Here is a 19,048-nt window from a genome sequence, read left to right as displayed (position 1 = left end):
TCAACCAGTCTTGTTACATTTGCTGTTCTAACTTGCTTCTTGACCTGCATACAGGCCCCCAGGAGACAGGAAAGGTGGTCTGGTATTCCCATCTGTTGAAGAATTTTCCACATTTTGTTGTGATTTATACAGTCAGAGGCGTTGGTGTAGTCAGCAAAGCAGAAGTAGATGTTTTTCTAGAATTTTTTTCTAGAATGCTTTTTCTGTTATTCAACGGATGTTGGCAATTTGATCTCTTGATTCCTCTGTCTTTTCTAAATTCAGCTTGAACATATGGAAGTTCTCCATTCACATACTGTTAAAGCCTAGCTTGGAGAATTTTTAGCATTACTTTACTAGCATGTGAAATGAGTGCAATTGTGTGTCAGTTTGAACATTCTTTGGCATTGCCCTTCTTTGGGATTGGAATGAAAACTGAAAAAAGATTGAAGATTCCTCAAAAGTTAAAAATAGACTATTATATGATCCAGCAGTTCTACTTCTGTGTATTTATCCAAATGAAAGAAAACACCAATTAGAGATTATACATATGTATCCCTGTGTTCATTGCAGCATTATTTACAATAGCCAAGATATGGAAGCAACCTAAGTGCCCATCAACAGATGAATGGATAAAGATGTGGCATGTATGTATATTGTGTGTATGTGTATTCATTCTGAGTTTTTGTGACCCATGGACTATAGCCCGCCAGGTTCCTCTGTCCATGGAATTTTCCAGGCAAGAGTACTGGAGTGGGTTGCTGTTTCATACTCTTTGGCATCTACCTGACCTAGGGATCAAACTCACGTCTCTTGCTTCTCCTGCATTGGCATGCAGATTCTTTACCACTGCACCACCTGGGATGGAGTATTATTCAGCCATAAAAAAAAGAAATCTTGCCACTTGTGACAACATGGAGTGTATTACACGAAGTGAAATAAGAGAAAGACAAATACTGTATGAGTTCACTTGTATGTAGAATCTAAAAAGAAAAACAAATGAACAAATATAAGAAAAGAGTTGTAGATGCAGAGGACAAACAGGTGGTTGGTAGAGGAGGAGAGTGGAAGAGGAGAAAAATAAGTGAAGGCGATTAAAAGGCACAAACTTATCATTACAAATGACTCATTGGTATGAAATGTACTGTGTGAAGAATATAGTCAATAACTATGTAATATCTTTGTATGATGAGATTGTAACTAGACATCATTATCATTTTGAAATGGATAGAAATATCAAAACACTTTTGTGTAACAGGAACTAACATGCGTTATAGTTCTATTATACTTCAAAAACAAACAGGAAAAGAGATCAGATTTGTGGTTACTAGAGGCAGGGCGTGGAGGGTGGTGGAATTAAATGAAAATAGTTAAAAGGTACAAATTTCTAGTTATAAATAAGGAAGTACTAGGGATATACAACATGATATATTTAAGTAACACTGCTGATTGTTATATATAAAAGTTATTAGACTAAATCCTAAGTGTTCTCATCATAGGGAAAAACTTAATTTTCTGTTTCTTTAATGTTGTGTCTATATGAGGTGATAGATGTTTGGTAAATTTATTGTGATAATTTTGTGAAGTATGTAAGTCAAGTAATTATGCTGTACACCTTTAACCTATAGAGTGCTGTATTTCAATTATATCTCAAGAAAATTGGAAGAAAACATAATATTAAATGCAAAAAAAGTGGAAGTAATCAGCTATTTCAAGTGTTGAATTAAGAAGGGATCTGAAAATTTACCCCTCTGTACCTTAACAAAAGCATTTCAGAGGAGGGGTGAGGGTTAGACCCCATTGGAATGGGGTTAAGATATTAGGAGGTAAGAGTGTTGTCAGTGAGAATAGATGATTCTTTTTTTGGTTGTGCTGAGTCTTCATTGCATTGTGCCAGCTGTTCGTTGCAGCACATGGGCTTTCTCTAATAGCAGCATGCTGGCTTCTGGTTGTAGAGCTCGGGCTCTAGAGTGTGCAGATGCAGTAGTTGGGGCATGCGGGCTCTCTGGTTGTCACACATGGACTCAGCGTGCTGGCTGAGCATGCTGGCTCTCTAGCTGGGGTGCGGGCTTATTTGTCCTCCAGTATGTGGGATCTTAGTTCCCTGACCAAGAATTGAACCTGTGTCCCCTGAACAGGAAGGCAGAACCACTGGACCACCAGGGAAGTCCCTAGTCTTTTTTTGGGGTGGGTGGGAGGCTGCACTGCACAGCTTGCAGGATCTTAGTTCCCTGTTCAGGGATTGAACTCACACCCTCGACAGTTCTAACCACTGGGTCACCAGGGATTCCCAAGAGTAGATAATTCTTCTTAAGAAGACTTTTGATGTAAATGTAAGAAAGTAGGCAGAACATGGCAAGTGAGTTTATTTATTTTTTTTTAAGAAGGAAATCCAACAGCTTGTCTTATGCTGATCCAGTAGATAGGAAACGTATAGCATAGATTTAGAATTAGGTTTGTTCTGGTGAGGCCCTTGATTGAGTAGTGTTTTAAGAATTCTGGACCCAGGTAAGGGGTGTGACCCTATCCATTGTAACTAGGGGAAAGCAAAGTACTTGCATTAAAGTAATGGAAGGAAATGTAGGTCTCTTCTGATTTATTTCTTCTTTCCCCAGCTATTCACTTTGTATTATTAGGATGCCAGACATACCTCTAGACACTAGGAATAATGAATAGAACAGACAAAAGTCCTTGTTGTCATGAAATGTATATTCCACTGGAGGTAAATATACATGAAACAGTGGAGTAATCAGAGGATCCTCAGCTAAAATTGAAGAAAAGGAAGAGGGTTTGGAAAGTGAACGATAAAAAGGGATAGCAGTGAATCGGCCAGGGATGTGAAAGAATTGGTTTTCCCACAGTGCTGGGAACCTCCTTGAGAAATGTGTTTCTAAGTATGGAGTGAGACCAGTGAGCACAGTGTTTTGTCTCTAGCCTTATTTAGCTGCTTGGTTTCATATACAGAGTGAGGAGAGAGTTGCATTCAACCAGGTTTTGCCATGTGTATATAATGTATCTTAAGATGCCACTGAATGTAAAATATACCTGTATCTTGTGTACTTCTAAGAAAGAAAAAAATAATCATTTAAACTGCATGTTTTATAATGCATCCTAATTTCTGAGCTGTTAAGAGAAACATGTTTATCTTGGAGTTGGTGAAATAAGTAGTTGGGGTGCTTTCAGTTAGAAGCGCAGGAAAACCCAGACTCAGATGGGCTTTAACAGTAGAGAGGAAAGACATAGAAGTCTGAATGAGACTTGCTTCCCTGACTCTCCTAACTGCAAGCTCCATGCTTCTGTTGAAGCAGCTTGCTGTGGGGACCTATAGGAAACTCTGGGATCTAAATTCTGTTGTGATTCTTCTAGACACAGAAGGCAGTGTAGCTGGGCCAGTGAAGCAAGGCGCAGGGGTCACAAAGTTGCAGATCTGGAAACGCAGTGTTGCTCCATGGACTGCAATAGGTCTTTCTCATTTACAGAGTCCAGTATATTGCTGAAGGGAGGTATTGTTAAGGCTGTGGAAGTACTGGGAGACCTGAGAGCAGAAAATATTTATACCTAGATGATGGAAGTCTAATATGATGTAACCACTTAGGAGACACTTTGGCAGTTTCTTTAAATTTAGGTGTGTATCTATACTTCGATATGGTGATTCCTTTTTTTAGTATATATTTGCCCTAGAGAAATGTCCATACAAAGGCTTGTACACAGGTGTTCTTAGCAGCTTTGTTCGTAATCCTCTATAACTACATAATCCAGGTGTCTGTCAACAGGAAAATAGATAGACATGTTATAGTCTATATATTCATACAACAGAATACTACCCAGCAATAGGAAAGAACAAGCTATTGATATACACAGTACTTGGAAACATGCTGATCAAAAAAAGCAAGGCACAAAAGTGTCTTGGTATGATTTCATTAGTCAAGTTTTGTCAAACTAGTCTGCAGTGATAGAAACAAGATCAGTGTTGAGAGCGATTACCTGCAAGGAGGTCTGAGGGAACATTGAGGGGATGATAGAACTATTTTATATCTTGTTTGGGGTATTTTATATGTGTATAAATTTGTCAAGACTTACCATATTGTACATATTTGATGATTACATTTTATTCTGTATAAACTAATCCTTATTAAGTTTGATTTAAAAATTTGGTTGGAAGGAATAAAATCAATATAATTGTCCTCATGCTAAATGTGAATAGGCTATATTGTGAAACTGTTAGACTAGGTTGAGAAATAAAACCTAAGCACATTCTGTTTAATAGAAACAAACTTTTACTCTCTACCCTTGACCTCAGTTTGGCCTCAGATGTGCCTGTGGCAGAGTACATGAGCTCACACCTTCTGATGGAAACACCGAAATCATAACTAAGTGCTGAACACCCTCCAACAAAAGAATACTGGAACCTACCAAAAAAGGTATCCTACATCCAGAGACAAAGAAGGAACCAGAACGTGATGGTAGGATGGATGCAATCATGACAAAATCAAGTCCCATACACATGGGGTGGGCATCCCACAAAGTAGAAAATAATTATACCCACAAAAGTTCTCCCAGAGGAATGAAAGTTCTGAGCCCCACATTAGGCTCCCCAGCCTGGATGTCTGGCAACAGGAGGAGGAGTCCCCAGAGAATGTAGCCTTGAAGGCCAGCAGTGTTTGATCACTCGAATTTCACAGGAGTGGGGAAAACTAAAACTCTAGTCTTAGAGGGTGTAGATAGGGTCTTGTGTGCACCAAGACCCAGGAGAAAAAGCAGTGGTCTCATAAGAGACTGGGTCAAACTTACCTGCTAGTATTGGAGGATCTCCTGTGGAGGTAGAGGGGGTGGTTGTGGCTCACTATGGGGACAGGGACACTGGTGACAGCAGTCCTGGGTAGCCCTTATTGGTGTGAGCCATCTTGGAGGCTGCCATTTTCTCACCAGACTTGGCCCCACCCAACAGCTTGTTGCCTCTGGTGCTGGGATGCCTCAGGCCAGACAACCAACAGGGAGGGAATGTAGTCCCACCCATCAGCAGGTTGTTTGCTTAAAATCTTCCTGAGTAAGTAGCCCCAAGAAACACATGCTCTGACATGGCCTAGCCCACCAGATGGACAAGACCCAGCTCCACCCACCAATGAGCAGGTACACTTTCAGCTGGTACTTTCACCAGGAAGCTTGCATAAGACTCTTAGACACCCTCATCTTCAGAGGGCAGAAAGCAGAAGCTGCAACTAGAACCCTGCAGTCTATTGAATGGAAACCACAGTCACAGGAAGTTAGACAAAATGAGACAACAGAGGAATGTGTCCCAGATGAAGGAACAAGATAAAACCCCAGAAGAACAACTAAATGAAGTGGAGATAGGCAGTCTCCTTAAAAAAGAATTTAGAGTAATGATAGTAAAAATAACCCAAGATCTTGAGGAAAAGAATGGAGGCACAGGTGGAGAAGATACGAAATGTTTAATGAGAGCCTAGAAGAACTAAAGAACAAACAGATGAATAAGACAGTAACTGAAATGAAAAAATGCACTAGATGGAATAAGTATCAGAATAACTGAGGCAGAAGAATGGATGAGTGAGCTGGAAGACAGAATGGTGAAGTCACTGCCATGGATCAGAATTAAAAGAGTAAGAAGAAACGAGAGCAGTCTTTAGGAGATCTCTGGGACAACATGAAAAGTACCGACATTCTCACTATAAGGGTCCTAGAAAGAGAAGCAATGGCAGCCCACTCCAGTACTCTTGCCTGGAAAATCCCAGGGATGGAGGAGCCTGGTAGGCTGCAGTCCGTGGGGTCGCTAAGAGTTGGGCACGACTGAGTGAGTTCACTTTCACTTTTCACTTTCATGCATTGGAGAAGGAAATGGCAACCCACTCCAGTGTTCTTGCCTGGAGAATCCCAGGGACAGGGGAGCCTGGTGGGCTGCCGTCTGTGGGGTCGCACAGAGACGGACATGACTGAAGCGACTTAGCAGCAGCAGCAGAAAGAGAAGAGAGAGAGAGAAAGTACCCAAGAAAATACTTGAAGAGATAATAGCTGAAAAATTTCCTAACATGGGAAGGGAAACTGTCATTTAAGTCCAGGAAGCACAGAGAGAGGCTCAGGTCAAATAAATCCAAGGAGGAATACACTGAGACACATAGTAATCAAATTGACAAAATTAAAAACAAAAAATATTAAAAGGAACAAGGGGATGCAACAACAAACAACATACAAGGGAATTTCTATAAGACTATCAGCTGATTTTTCAGCAGAAACTCTGCAGGCCAGAAGGGAATGGCACAATATATTTCAAGTGTTGAAAGGGAAGAATTTGCAACTAAGAATATTCCTCCCAGCAAGGCTGTCATTTAGATTTGACAGAGAAATCAAAAGCTTTACAGACAAACAAAAGCTAAGAGAATTCAGCATCGCCATAACAAGTTTTGCAGCAAATGCTAAAGGAATTTCTCTAGGCAGTAAAGAGAAGGCCATAACTAGGAACTGGAAAATTACAAAGGAAAAACTCACTATTAAAAGTAAACATACCGAAAAAAAAAAAAAGATAAAGTGATTAGTGATGGTAAGAAATCATCCACACACAAATATGTCAAAATCAGCAGTTCTAAGAAGAGGAGAGCACAAATATTTCCAACTTATAACAACTTATAACTAGCAACTTACACCAATCTTGGTTATATATAGACTGCTATTTGAAAACCTCATGGTAACCAGAAACCAAAAATCTCAATAGAAACAGAAAACAAAAAAATGGAATCTAAACACAACATTAAAGTTAGTGATCAAATAACAGGAGAAGTGAACAAAAGATAAAGGAAAAGCACCTAGAAAAACAAATCCAAAACAGTTAACTAAATGCCAGTAAGAACATATATATTAATAATTACCTTAAATGTAAACGGAGTAAGTGTTCCAACCAAAAAACAGAAATTGACTGAATGGGTACAAAAACAAGACCTATATATATATGCTGTCTACAGGAGTCCCACTTCAGATCTAAGGACACATACAGACCGAAAGGGGATGGAAAAATGTATTCCATGCAAATGGAAATCAAAATTGGATAAGCAATAGTTATATCAGACAAAATAGACTTTAAAGAGTGTTGCAACAGACATGGACACTACGTAATGATCAAAGGGTCAGTCCAAAAGGAAGATGTAACAGTCGTAAATATTTATGCACTCAACACCGGAGCACCTCAATATGTAAGGCAAATACTAACAACCATAAAAGAAGAAATTGACAGTAACACAGTAATAGTGGGGGGCTTTAACACCCCACTTTCATCAACAGACAGCTCATTCACAGAGAAAATCAGTAAGGAAACAAAGGCCTTAAATGACACGTTAAACTTAATATTTGTAGAGCATTCCATCCAAAAGCAGCATAATACAAATTCATTTCAAGCGCACATGGAACATTCGCCAGGATTGATCACATATTAGGCCTCAAAGTGAGCCTTGATAAATTTAAGAAAATTGAAATCATATCAAGCATCATTTCTAACTGCAGCATTATGAGATTAGAAATCAACTACCAAGAAAAAAATAAAAAAACACAAACACATGGAGGCCAAGTAGTATGCTACTAAAACAGCAATGGATCACTGAGGAAATAAAAAATTACTGAGAGACAAGTGAAAATGAAAGCAGGATGACCCAAAACCTATGCGATGCAGCAAAAGCAGTTCTAAGAGGGAAGTTTATACTTATACAATCTTAGGAAACAAGAAAAACCTCAAATAAACAACCTAACCTTACACCTAAAGCAACTAGGGAATGAAGAACAAACAAAACCCAAAGTTAGTAGAAGGAAAGAAATCATGAAGATCAGAGCAGAAATAAATGCAATGGAGATGATTAAAACAATAGCAAAGATCAATGAAACTAAAAGTTGGTTCTTTGAAAAGGTAAACAAAAATAAACCCTTAGCCAGACTCATCAAGAAAAAGAGAGGACTCAAATCCATAAAATTAGAAATGGAAAAGAAGTTACAATAGACACCAAAAAATTACACAAGATCATAAGAGACTATTATAAGCAACTGTATGCCAATAAAATCGACAGTCTAGAAGAAATGGACAAATTTTTAGGAAGCTCTAATCTTCCAAGACTGAACCTGGAAGAAACAGAAAATATGAATAGACCAATCACAAATACTGAAATTGAAACTGTGATGAAAAAATCTTCCAGCAAAGAAAAGTCTAGGACCAGATGGCTTCACAGGCAAATTATATCAAACATTTAGAGAAGAGTTAACATCTATCCTTCTCAAACTATTGCTGAAAAGCACACAGGAAGGGACACTCCCAAATTCATTCTATGAGACCATCATAACCCTGATATTAAAAGCAGACAAAGATATAACAAAAAAAGAAAATTGCAGGCCAATGTCAATGGTGAACATAGATGCAAAACTCAAGAAAATGTTACTAGCAAACCATATCCAACAGTATATTAGAAGGATCATACACCATTATCAAATGGGATTTATTCCAGGGATGCAAGGACTCTTCAGTATACACAACTTAATCCTGTGATACACCACATCAACAAATTGAAGAATAAAAACCATATGATCATCTTAATAGATGCAGGAAAGCTTTTGACAAAATTCAACACCCAGGATGTGGGCATAGAGGGAACCTATCTCAACATAATAAAGGGCATATATGCCAAACCCACAGCAAACATCATTCTCAGTGGTGAAAAATGAGAAGCATTTCATCTAAGATCAGGAAGAAGACAAGGGTGTCCACTCTCATTACTGTTATTCAATGTAGTTTTGGAAGTCTAGTAATGGCAATCAGAGAAGAAAAATAAAAGGAGTCCAGATTGAAAAAGAAGTAATGTAATTATTACTACATGTCACTGTTTGCAGATGACATGATACTATACATAGAAAATCCTAAAACTGCTACCAGAAAACTACTACTGCTGCTGCTGCTGAGTCACTTCAGTCGTGTCCAACTCTGTGCGACCCCATAGACGGCAGCCCACCAGGCTCCGCCGTCCCTGGGATTCTCCAGGCGAGAACACTGGAGTGGGTTGCCATTTCCTTCTCCAATGCATGAAAGTGAAAAGTGAAAGTGAAGCCACTCAGTCTTGTCCGACCCTCAGCGACCCCAGCCTTCCAGGCTCCTCTGTCCATGGGATTTTCCAGGCAAGAGTACTAGAGTGGGGTGCCATTGCCCTCTCCACCAGAAGACTACTAGAGCTCATCAATAAATTCAGTAAAATTGCATTCAATTCAGTAAAATTGAATACAAGAGTAATACGCAGAAATCTCTTGTATTTCAATGCACTAACAATGAAAAATTAGAGAATGTAAAGAACCATTCCATTTACTGTTGCATCAAAACGAATAAAATACCTAGGAAACCTAGATAGCATATTCAAAAGCAGAGACATTACTTTGCCAACAAAGGTCCGTCTGGTCAAGGCTATGGTTTTTCCAGTAGTCATGTATGGGTGTGAGAGTTGGACTGTGAAGAAAGCTGAGCACCAAAGAATTGATGCTTTTGAACTGTGGTGTTGGAGAAGACTCTTGAGAGTCCCATGGACTGCAAGAAGATCCAACCAGTCCATTCTGAAGGAGATCAGTCCTGGATGTTCTTTGGAAGGAATGATGCTAAAGCTGAAACTCCAGTACTTTGGCCACCTCATGCGAAGAGTTGACTCATTGGAAAAGACTGATGCTGGGAAGGATTGGGGGCAGGAGGAGAAGGGGACGACAGAGGATGAGATGGCTGGATGGCATCACCGACTCGATGGACGTGAGACTGAGTGAACTCCGGGAGTTGGTGATGGACAGGGAGGCCTGGCATGCTGCAATTCATGGGGTTGCAAAGAGTCAGACACGACTGGGTGACTGAACTGAACTGAACTGAAAGAGGCAAAAAGCTCTGTACTCTAAGAACTTTAAGACAGTGAAGAAAGAAATCTAAGATGACACAAAGATGGAAAGATGCTCTTGAATTGGAAGAATTGATATTGACAAAATGACTGTACTACTCAAGGCAGTCTACAGATTCAGTGTAGTCCCTATCAAATTACTGATGGCATGTTTCACAGAACTAGAACAGAAAAGTCTTAAAATTTGTGTGGAGACATAAGAGACCCTAAATAGCCAAAGCAGTCTTGAGAAAGGAAAATGGAGCTGGATGAATAAGACTCCCTGACTTCAGGCTATACTAGAGAGCTACAGTCATCACAGTATATGGTACTAGCACAAAAGCAGACATACAAATCAATAGAACAGGATTGAACACCCAGAAATAAACCCACACACCTATGGTCAGTTAGTCTACATCAAAGGAGGCAAGATTATACAGTGGAGAAAAGACAATTTCTTTAAAAATACTCCTGGGAAAAGTGGATAACTACATGTAAAAATAATGAAATTAGAACATTCTTTAACACCATACACAAAAATAAAATAGATTAAAGACCTAAATGTAAGACCAGACACTATAAAACTCTTAAGAGGAAAATATAGGCAGAACTCTTTTATATAAATTGCAGAATTATCTATTTTTTGTAGCAGTATGTTTTTTGATTTATCTCCTAGAATGCAATAAAAACAAAAATAAACCAATAGGATCTAATTAAACTCAAGAGCTTTTGTAGAGCAAAAGAAACCATAAAACAAAAAGACAACCCATAGAATGGGAAAAAATATTTGCAAACCATGCAACTGACAGTACATTAGTCTTCACAATTTACATACAGCTAGGTGGCACAATAAAAAACAAATAAAATCAAAAAATAGGTAGAAGACCTAAATAGAGATTTCTCCAGAGAAGACATACAGGTGACCAAGAAGCACATGAAAAGATGCTCAGCATCACTAATTATTAGAGAAATGCAAATCAAAACCACAATGAGGTATCACTTCACCCCTGTCAGAATGACCATCATCAAGTAGTCTACAGACAGTAAATGCTGGAGGAGGGGTGGAGAAAAGGGAACCCTCCTACACCGTTTGGCAATGTAAATTGGTACAACTGTTAGGGAGAACAGTATGGAGGTTCCTTAAAAAACTAAAAATGTAACTACCATATGGTCTAACAGTCTCACTGCTGAGCATATATCTGGATAAAACTATAATTCAAAAAGATACATGCACCCCAGTGTTCACTGCAGCACTATGTACAACACCCAAGACATGGAAGCAGCCTAAATGTCCACTGACAGAGAAATGGATAAAGAAGATATGGTGCATACATACAATGGAATATTACTCAGCCACGAAAATGAGGAAATAATGCCTTTTGCAACAACATGGATGGACCTAGATATTATCATAGTAAGTGAAGTAAGTCAGAGAAAGACAAATATACTATATCCTTTAGTTTTGGAACCTAAAAAAATGATACATGAACTTATTTACAAAATAGAAACAGGATCACAGAGAATGAATTTATAATTACCAGGAGATAGCGAGGAGGAATAGATTGGAAGTTTGTGACGGACATGTATGTACACTTCCATATTTAAAATAGATAACCAACAAGGACCTACTGCATAGCACGGGGAACTCTATTTAATACTAGTGCTTAGTCACTGAGTCATGTCTGATTCTTTGTGACCCCATGGACTGTAGCCCACCAGGCTCCTCTCTTCATAGAGATTCTCCAGGCAAGAATACTGGAGTAGGTTGTCATGCCCACTTCCAGGCGATCTTCTCAACCCAGGGGTTGAACCCAGGTCTCCCACATTGCAGGCAGATTCTTTGTTGTCTGAGCCACTAGGGAAGCCTCTATTCAATACTATAATAACCTAAATGGGAAAAGAGTTTGAAAAGGATAGACTCATTTACGTATAACTGCATCACTTTGCTATACAACTGAAAATAACATAATGACTATACTATAACTATAATCAATTATACTCCAATATAAGATAAAATTTTCTTTTTATTTAAAAATTGAAAAGAAATAAATTTTTGAAAATTTTAATGAGTTGGCCAAAAAAGTTCTTCAATTTTTAAGTAAAAGTAGAACACATTTTTCATTTTCACTAAGAACTTTACTGAACAATGTATTCACCATTTCACTCCACTTCCTTCTGCCATTTTTCAGGTCCATTCATATTTCTAAAACTTATTTATTTTGAGCAAAGAATTGTTCCATGTACCTTTTACAATCTTCCAGGGACTTGAGATTTTTTCCGTTAAGATAATTTTGTAAAGACCGAAATAAATGGATATCTGAAGGTGCAATGTCCAGTGAATACGTGGATGATTCAGAACTTCCCAGCCAAGCTGTAACAGTTCTTGCCTGGTCATCAGAGAAACATGCGGCCATGTGTTGTCCTGATGGGATATTATGCATTTTCTGTTGACTAATTCCAGACACTTTAAGTCAAGTGTGCTTTCAGTTGGTCTAATTGGGAATGGTACTTGTTAGAATTAATCGTTTGGTTTTCCAGAAGGAACTCATAATAGAGGACTCCCTTTCAATCCCACCATATACACAGCATGATCTTTTGTGGCTGGAGACTGGCCTTTGGTGTGGTTTGTGGTGGTTCATTTCACTTGTCCCATGATCTCTTCTGTTCTACATTATTGTACAGTATCCACTTTTCGTTGCCCATTAAAATCTGTTTTAAAAATGGAATGTTTTTGTTAAATTTCAGTAGAAAACGGAATACAAAAATACAGTTAGGAAGGTTTTTTCCACTTATGTGGAACCCAGACATGAAAACAATTAACAAAGCTGGTGCAAATGCTTTTCAGCACTTGATTTGGATATTTTGAGTATGTCAACTGTCTCCCATGTGGTATAATGCTGATGTTTTCAGTTTGATTGCTATCAGCTTCAACTGGTCTACCTGACTGAAGTATCATCCAGCCAGAAATCTTCAACAGGAAACTTTGTGAACCACTTTTAGTACATTCTATCAGTCATAGCACCTTTCCCGGACATTACACGAACGAATCTTTTTTTAAGCATTTCACTTGCATTTTTACCTTTCTTGAAATAATAAAGCATAATATGCTGAGAGTGTTGCTTTTTTTTCTTCCATCTTCAGTATTAAAATTGCTACACAAAAATTCACTGATTTTTCTGCTTTTTTAAAAAAATGCACACTGACATTACAGTTGTCACAATACAGTGCTACATAATTGTTTTGAATGAGGTTAAAGACAACTGAGCACTCTTATGGAAAAAACTAAACAAACTTTTTGGTCAACGCAATATAAAGAAATATATAAAATAAGGAGTTGAGTAAATAAGGCCCAGGAAAATGAAGAAAAATCAGTAGTTACAGACAAAGTGGAATTTGAGCATCAAATAAATTAAATGAGTTATTAGGCATAATTTATGAAGGTCTAATAGTTGTAAGCTTGTATGGCTAAATAAATAGAGAAAGCAAAAAAAGTGAGATGTCAGTGATGGAGCAGTCATGGTACCTCATTTCAGTACACATTCATCTGAACTAGATTTGGTGGATATTTTTATACATAAGAATATAAAGGGAATTGAATAGTGCATTCAGTAAACTTAATTATGTTTGTGTATATACAAATATGGGCTTCCCTGGTGACTCAGTGGTAAAGAATCCACTCGCCAATGCAGAAGACAGGGGTTCGATCCCTAGGTCAGAAAGATTCCCTGGAGAAGGAAATGGCAACCCATTCCAGTATCCTTGCCTGGGAGATCCCCTGGACAGAGCAGCCTGGCGGCCTATAGTCCATGGGGTCTCAAAAGAGTCGGACATGACTTAGTGACTAAACAGCAACAACAACACATACATAAGTATACATTGCTACAATAGATTGCTTTTTCAAATATCCAAGGAAATTTGATCAAAGTTTATTAATGTTTGAGGTACTTGACCATAAAGAAAACAGTTTTCTCTTTTTTAAGAGATTAATTCAACTAGTTTTAATAAACATGTAGGCCCAGGAACATTTCCTAAGTAGTTCCAACTTTGTTAAGTAATGTCTTTCTGGAGTGTAAGATTTCCCTTGGAAAGATGAACATGGTACTATTTATTTTTGGCTGCACAGGGTCTTTGTTTTGGTGCTCTGGCCTTCTCTAGTTGCAGCACATGTGGCCTTCTCTTGTTGTGGTGCATGGGCTCAAGAGTGCTTGGGCTCAGTGGTTGCAGCCTGTGGGCTTAGTTGTCTCATGGCATGTGGGATCTTAGTTCAAGGATGAAACCCACATCTTCTGTGTTGGAAGACAGATTCTTAACCATTAGACTACCAGGAAAGTCCCAAGAAAATTTTTAACATGAAAAAAGTTGAGGTTTTATATGCCATATTGTCTGGTAATGATAATACAAGTAAGTTAGAAAGAAATCATTACAAGATGGGGTTTCCCATGTGGTTCAGCAGTAAAGAATCTGCCTGCAATTCAGGAGACGGTTTTGATCCCTGGGTCAGGAAGATCCCCTGGAGAAGGAAATGACAAGCCACTGCAGTATTCTTGCCCGGGAAATCCTACAGACAGAGAAGCCTGGCAGGCTGTAGTCCATGGGGTCGCAAACTGTTGGACATAGTTTACAAGTTACAAGATTATTCCTTTGAAACCTGCCTCCTATAGAGGATTCCCCTATTTTCCCTGTATTCATTTCCATTGCAGAATTGCCCTCTGTGTATTCTTAAATGGGGAAATTAGTAATAGCAAGGAGTTAATTCTTTAAGTTTCTGGTCTTGTGTTGTTAAAATGTGTTTCAGTTTGATGCTTTTGTGTTGCTGCTGGTGAAGACACGGGAAGTACCAGAGTCCATACCTAGACCACTAATTATACTGAAAAATTAGACTGAAATTTTAGGTTAATATTCCTGACCTTCCCCTTTCAAATCTCTTTATGTTTTCAGTAACCAGTTGTAGGCCATTTACTAGAATACAGGGAATTTTAAATTAAAAACTAGTAAAATTTAAAGGAAACAAGAACATCTAATACAGAAGGGATATAGAGAATAGAATATTTTCATTTATCACTGATGCAAATGTGAATTGTTATAGTCTTTTGGAAAATAATTTGCAGCCTGGTCAACAATTAAAGTTCATATTTCTTTTGGTCTGGTAATCCTCCTCCTAAGATTATTTCCTTAGAAATAAAAGCACAAGTAAGGTCACATTATAGGGATATTTACTGAAGCAATGTACATACTGCCAACCAACTGAAAACAAAATGAGAAAGTCGGAGAAAGGCAGGAAAAAAATGATATATTGTAGGGTAGAAGATTATGCTACATGAATTAAACCAGTTCCCAATATTTTGGAGCATTTCCCACAAAGTTTTATTGAATGAAGAGGAGGACTATATAAGAAGATTAGTGTAATAATAATTTGTATAACCAAAACTGATTTAAGAGAACCATCAGAGGCTACTCATCAGGGACATTCTTGTCAGGGACTTGTATGTATGAAGAAAAATAAGAATGTTGTGAGGTGGTTAAATGTTTATCTTGGTGGGAAGAAGGGGGAAGCACCTGGAGAGAGCATTAAAGGGAAAAAAAAAAGAATTGTCCTTTAGTTGACCCTAAAAAGCCTGTCTGATCACATCTATTCATTATCTGTAAAATTATATAAATGTATGTTTAAAGATACAAAGTAAATATTTAAAATAATCTTTTTCCAAAAGTGATATATATTTGCAAATACCTGAACATGTCCATGTGAAGTCTGTAGAAACTCTTAGGAGCAAAAGAAGTATAGTAGAATACTCTAAACTGAGCTAGTGGGAAATTTATTTACCTGTAAAATTGGGGTGGTCTCTGTGGTTGTTTTGTACGATTCTTCAGGGACCTTGCACTCACCTTTGATTTGTCACCCTTTGTGTTCTGGCTCATGGCATGATGACTAAATTAAAATCCAAACACAGCAAAGTCCAGTGGGAGAAGGCTGGTCTCTTAGGATTTCTGTCACAGGTTGGGTTTCTTAAAAGCATTTGCTGAGATAAAGTTTGAAGTACAAGTTAGGTATAACGTCTAGGTGAGGAAGGGGCAGGAAGCAGAACTGGGCAAAGGAAGAAGTTGAGTTTCAGTGCAGGCCTGACAAAAGAGAGCTCTGGAGTAATGATTGCTTGCCAGAGTTGTCCTGTGTTAAATTGAAAAATGTCCAGCCTTTATATCCATTCTAGGATGGACTGTACTTGGAAGGGCATGACCTGAGGTAAGGCAACTCCTGATGGAACTGACATCTGGATGCTGTTTGTGGACCACAATCACTTCTGCAGCTGGCAACAAGTCTTTTCTTGAAGAAGAGGTCTAGGTGGCATAGCTTCCTATCTACCACACTTATCTTTCGTAGGAATGAGGAAATATTTCCTAGAAGCCTTCCATCAGACTTCCCCTCACATCTGAGATTAGATTATGTGCTGTGACCCAAATAATAGCCTTTCTCCTCTTCAGTAAAGAGTCCTGATTTTTCACTGAGTATATACATGGTCATCTGGGCTAACTGCTCTATTTCTCAGCCTCCCTGGACATTTAGGTATGTCTAAGTTTTGGCTAGGGGGCAAGTTGAATGGTTATTTTTGACTTAGAGAAAGGGGGTTTGTACCTTGTTTCCTTGCAAGTCCTTCCTGCTGGGTAGAATAAGGAGATAATAACTGGAGTTATTATGCTGGATGGCATCACTGACTCGATGGACGTGACTCTGAGTGAACTCCGGGAGTTGGTGATGGACAGGGAGGCCTGGAGTGCTGCGATTCATGGGGTTGCAAAGAGTCGGACTGAACTGAACTGAACTGAAGTTTGTGCAGCCATCTTGGATTATGAGGTGGAAGCACATGTTGAGGAGGACAAGAGCAACAAGACAGAAGGTCCCTAATGATCACAGAAATGCTTATGTGCTCCAGGTTGCTTATGTTTGGGCTTTATATCTTGGTTAAAGTCATTACTATCTAGGTTTTTCTATGAATTACATTAGAACTTAACTGATACACATTTCTTATTGACACGAGGGCACAGGAAATCATGATTGACTTACACTGACATTTTGGGAATGGGATGGATGTTGGGGAATAAGACACAGAGACATTTATATCAGGCAAGTACAGCAAGAGAGAGAAGGCAAAGAAGTCGAGGGATTTTCGGGGATGATATTTGTGATGGACCCAGGAATCATAACTAGGTAAGTTGGAAAGTGGAATGTGTGAGTGATGAACATGAAGAGTGATCATTTGTGGATTGGAGGTCTCTGGGCCTGGAGACTCACTGGAGAGGGGGAACTAGGCTAAATGAACTAGGGAAAGCAGAAATGGTCATCAGAGTGTAGGTCACCTTAAATGGAGATTTTGGTGGTAGAGCTTTTACTCCTAACATCAGGTCTGAAAAGAGTTGGTAACTAAAGTAGGGTAGAGGAAAAGATTGTTAATGGTGAAGTTAAAATACGGAGTTGCTGGGCTTTGGGTGGAACATCTTTATTATGGTTGAGTGGAGGGTAGTGAAGTAGATGCTGATGTTTTGAGTAGGTGAAGAGGAGTAATTGGTGTGTCAGTAGGTGACTCAGAAAGTAAGGAAGGCAGATCCAGAAGAGAGCATCTGTTTCAGAAAAGCTGACATTGTTGATGGAATAGGGAGGAAAAGTGATCTGGAAACAGCTATTAGGAAAGATAGCATCCTTCTTATATATTAAAATTTTCTATATAGCAAAAGATAGTAGACACAAAGTATAAAGAAAAAATAAACTGAGGAAATATAGTACATTTACCATACAAATGGGAGCTCCTTGATATAAAAAGAGCTCGTAAACGTGATGCAAGGGGTGAACTCATTGGAAAAGACCTTGATGCTGGGAAAGATTGAGGGTAAGAGGAAAAGGGGGTGACAGAATGAGATGATTGGGTGGTATCATTGGCTCAGTGGACATGAGTTTGAGCAAACTCAGGGAGATAGTGAAGGACAGAGAAGCCTGGCATGCTGCAGTTCCTGGTGTTGCAAAGTCAGTCATAACTTAGTGACTGAACAATGATGACAACTTGGTAGCAAAATAGGTAAAGAATATGGAATCTTAATTTGCAAAGGAAAAAATGCAGATGATCAGAACATATAAGAAAAAACTCATATGTTAGCATTAGTACCAGTAAAAATATTAATGAGATACTAGGATGTGCCTATCATTGGCAAGACATAAAAATATTGATAAACTTCCAAGCTTGGCATGTGTGTGGGGAGTAGGTGCTGATGTATACTGCTAATGGAATGCAGTGGATTGGCACTTCAGCTGTTGGGTGTTGTGGATTGATGTGCTTGCCCATCACAATTATGCTGGCTACAGCATGTTTATTGTATTAACACATTTTTCTTGTAATGGTAACTGTGTGGCCTTGTTTTTTAAAAACCAACTTATAACTAACTTCTTGTGGCCATTTTTATAGTGCAAAATGTGATTTTCCCATCTTAGCTGGAAATTTTGGTGTTTTTGTTCATTCCTTTTGGTTTTCATATGTTTGTATCCCCTTAAGTATGTGACTAGATTTTATTTCATCCAGATTTGTGTAATCTGAATGAAATAACTATCCAGTCATTTTCTTTGGGCCATAATATGTATCAGTGTACCCACTTGGATTGTATTGAGAATTAAGAAGGATATTATTAATACATTAAATTTTGATGAGTTTGAACTTTATTTAATTACAGACTGACTGGATCTTCTGGATTTATAACAGATGGACCTGGAAATTATAAATATAAAACAAAATGCACATGGCTCATTGAAGGACAGTAAGTAATAATGACTTTTTTTTCTTTTTTAAGATAGAGCTCATTGTGAGATTACTTTTCCAACAAGTAAAATTAACTGTATCAACTTAAAATATTTTTTATTTGATAAATTTTTCTGTCACAAGTGAATTTGATTAGCTGAAGCTCCAATACTTTGGCCATGTGATGTGAAGAGCCAACTCATTAGAAAAGACCCTGATGCTGGGAAAGATTGAAGGCAAAATGAGAAGGGGACGGCAAAGGATGAGATGGTTAGAAAGCATCACCGACTTGTGTGCTCAGTCACTTCAGTCCTGTCCGACTCTGTGACCCCCATGGACCATGGCCCGCCAGGCTCCTCTGTCCATGGGATTCTCCAAGCAAGAATATTGGAGTGGGTTGCCGTTTCC

At 38.5% G+C, this 19,048-nt stretch overlaps 1 protein-coding gene across 1 annotated transcript in view; it reads left to right on the top strand.

The window, feature by feature from the left end:
* ATRN (attractin) overlaps positions 1 to 19,048 on the top strand; it is a 184,712-nt gene that overhangs the window by 38,516 nt on the left and 127,148 nt on the right. The window contains exon 2 of the mRNA XM_052650648.1: positions 18,576 to 18,659. Coding sequence (XP_052506608.1) covers positions 18,576 to 18,659 — 84 coding nt within the window. The remainder of the gene's footprint in view (positions 1 to 18,575; positions 18,660 to 19,048) is intronic.

The sequence above is a fragment of the Budorcas taxicolor genome, chromosome 13 (assembly GCF_023091745.1).
Source record: "Budorcas taxicolor isolate Tak-1 chromosome 13, Takin1.1, whole genome shotgun sequence".
NCBI lineage: Eukaryota > Metazoa > Chordata > Mammalia > Artiodactyla > Bovidae > Budorcas > Budorcas taxicolor.
The sequence above is the reverse complement of the archived record's forward strand: the minus strand, read 5'-3'. Positions and strand labels throughout refer to the sequence as shown.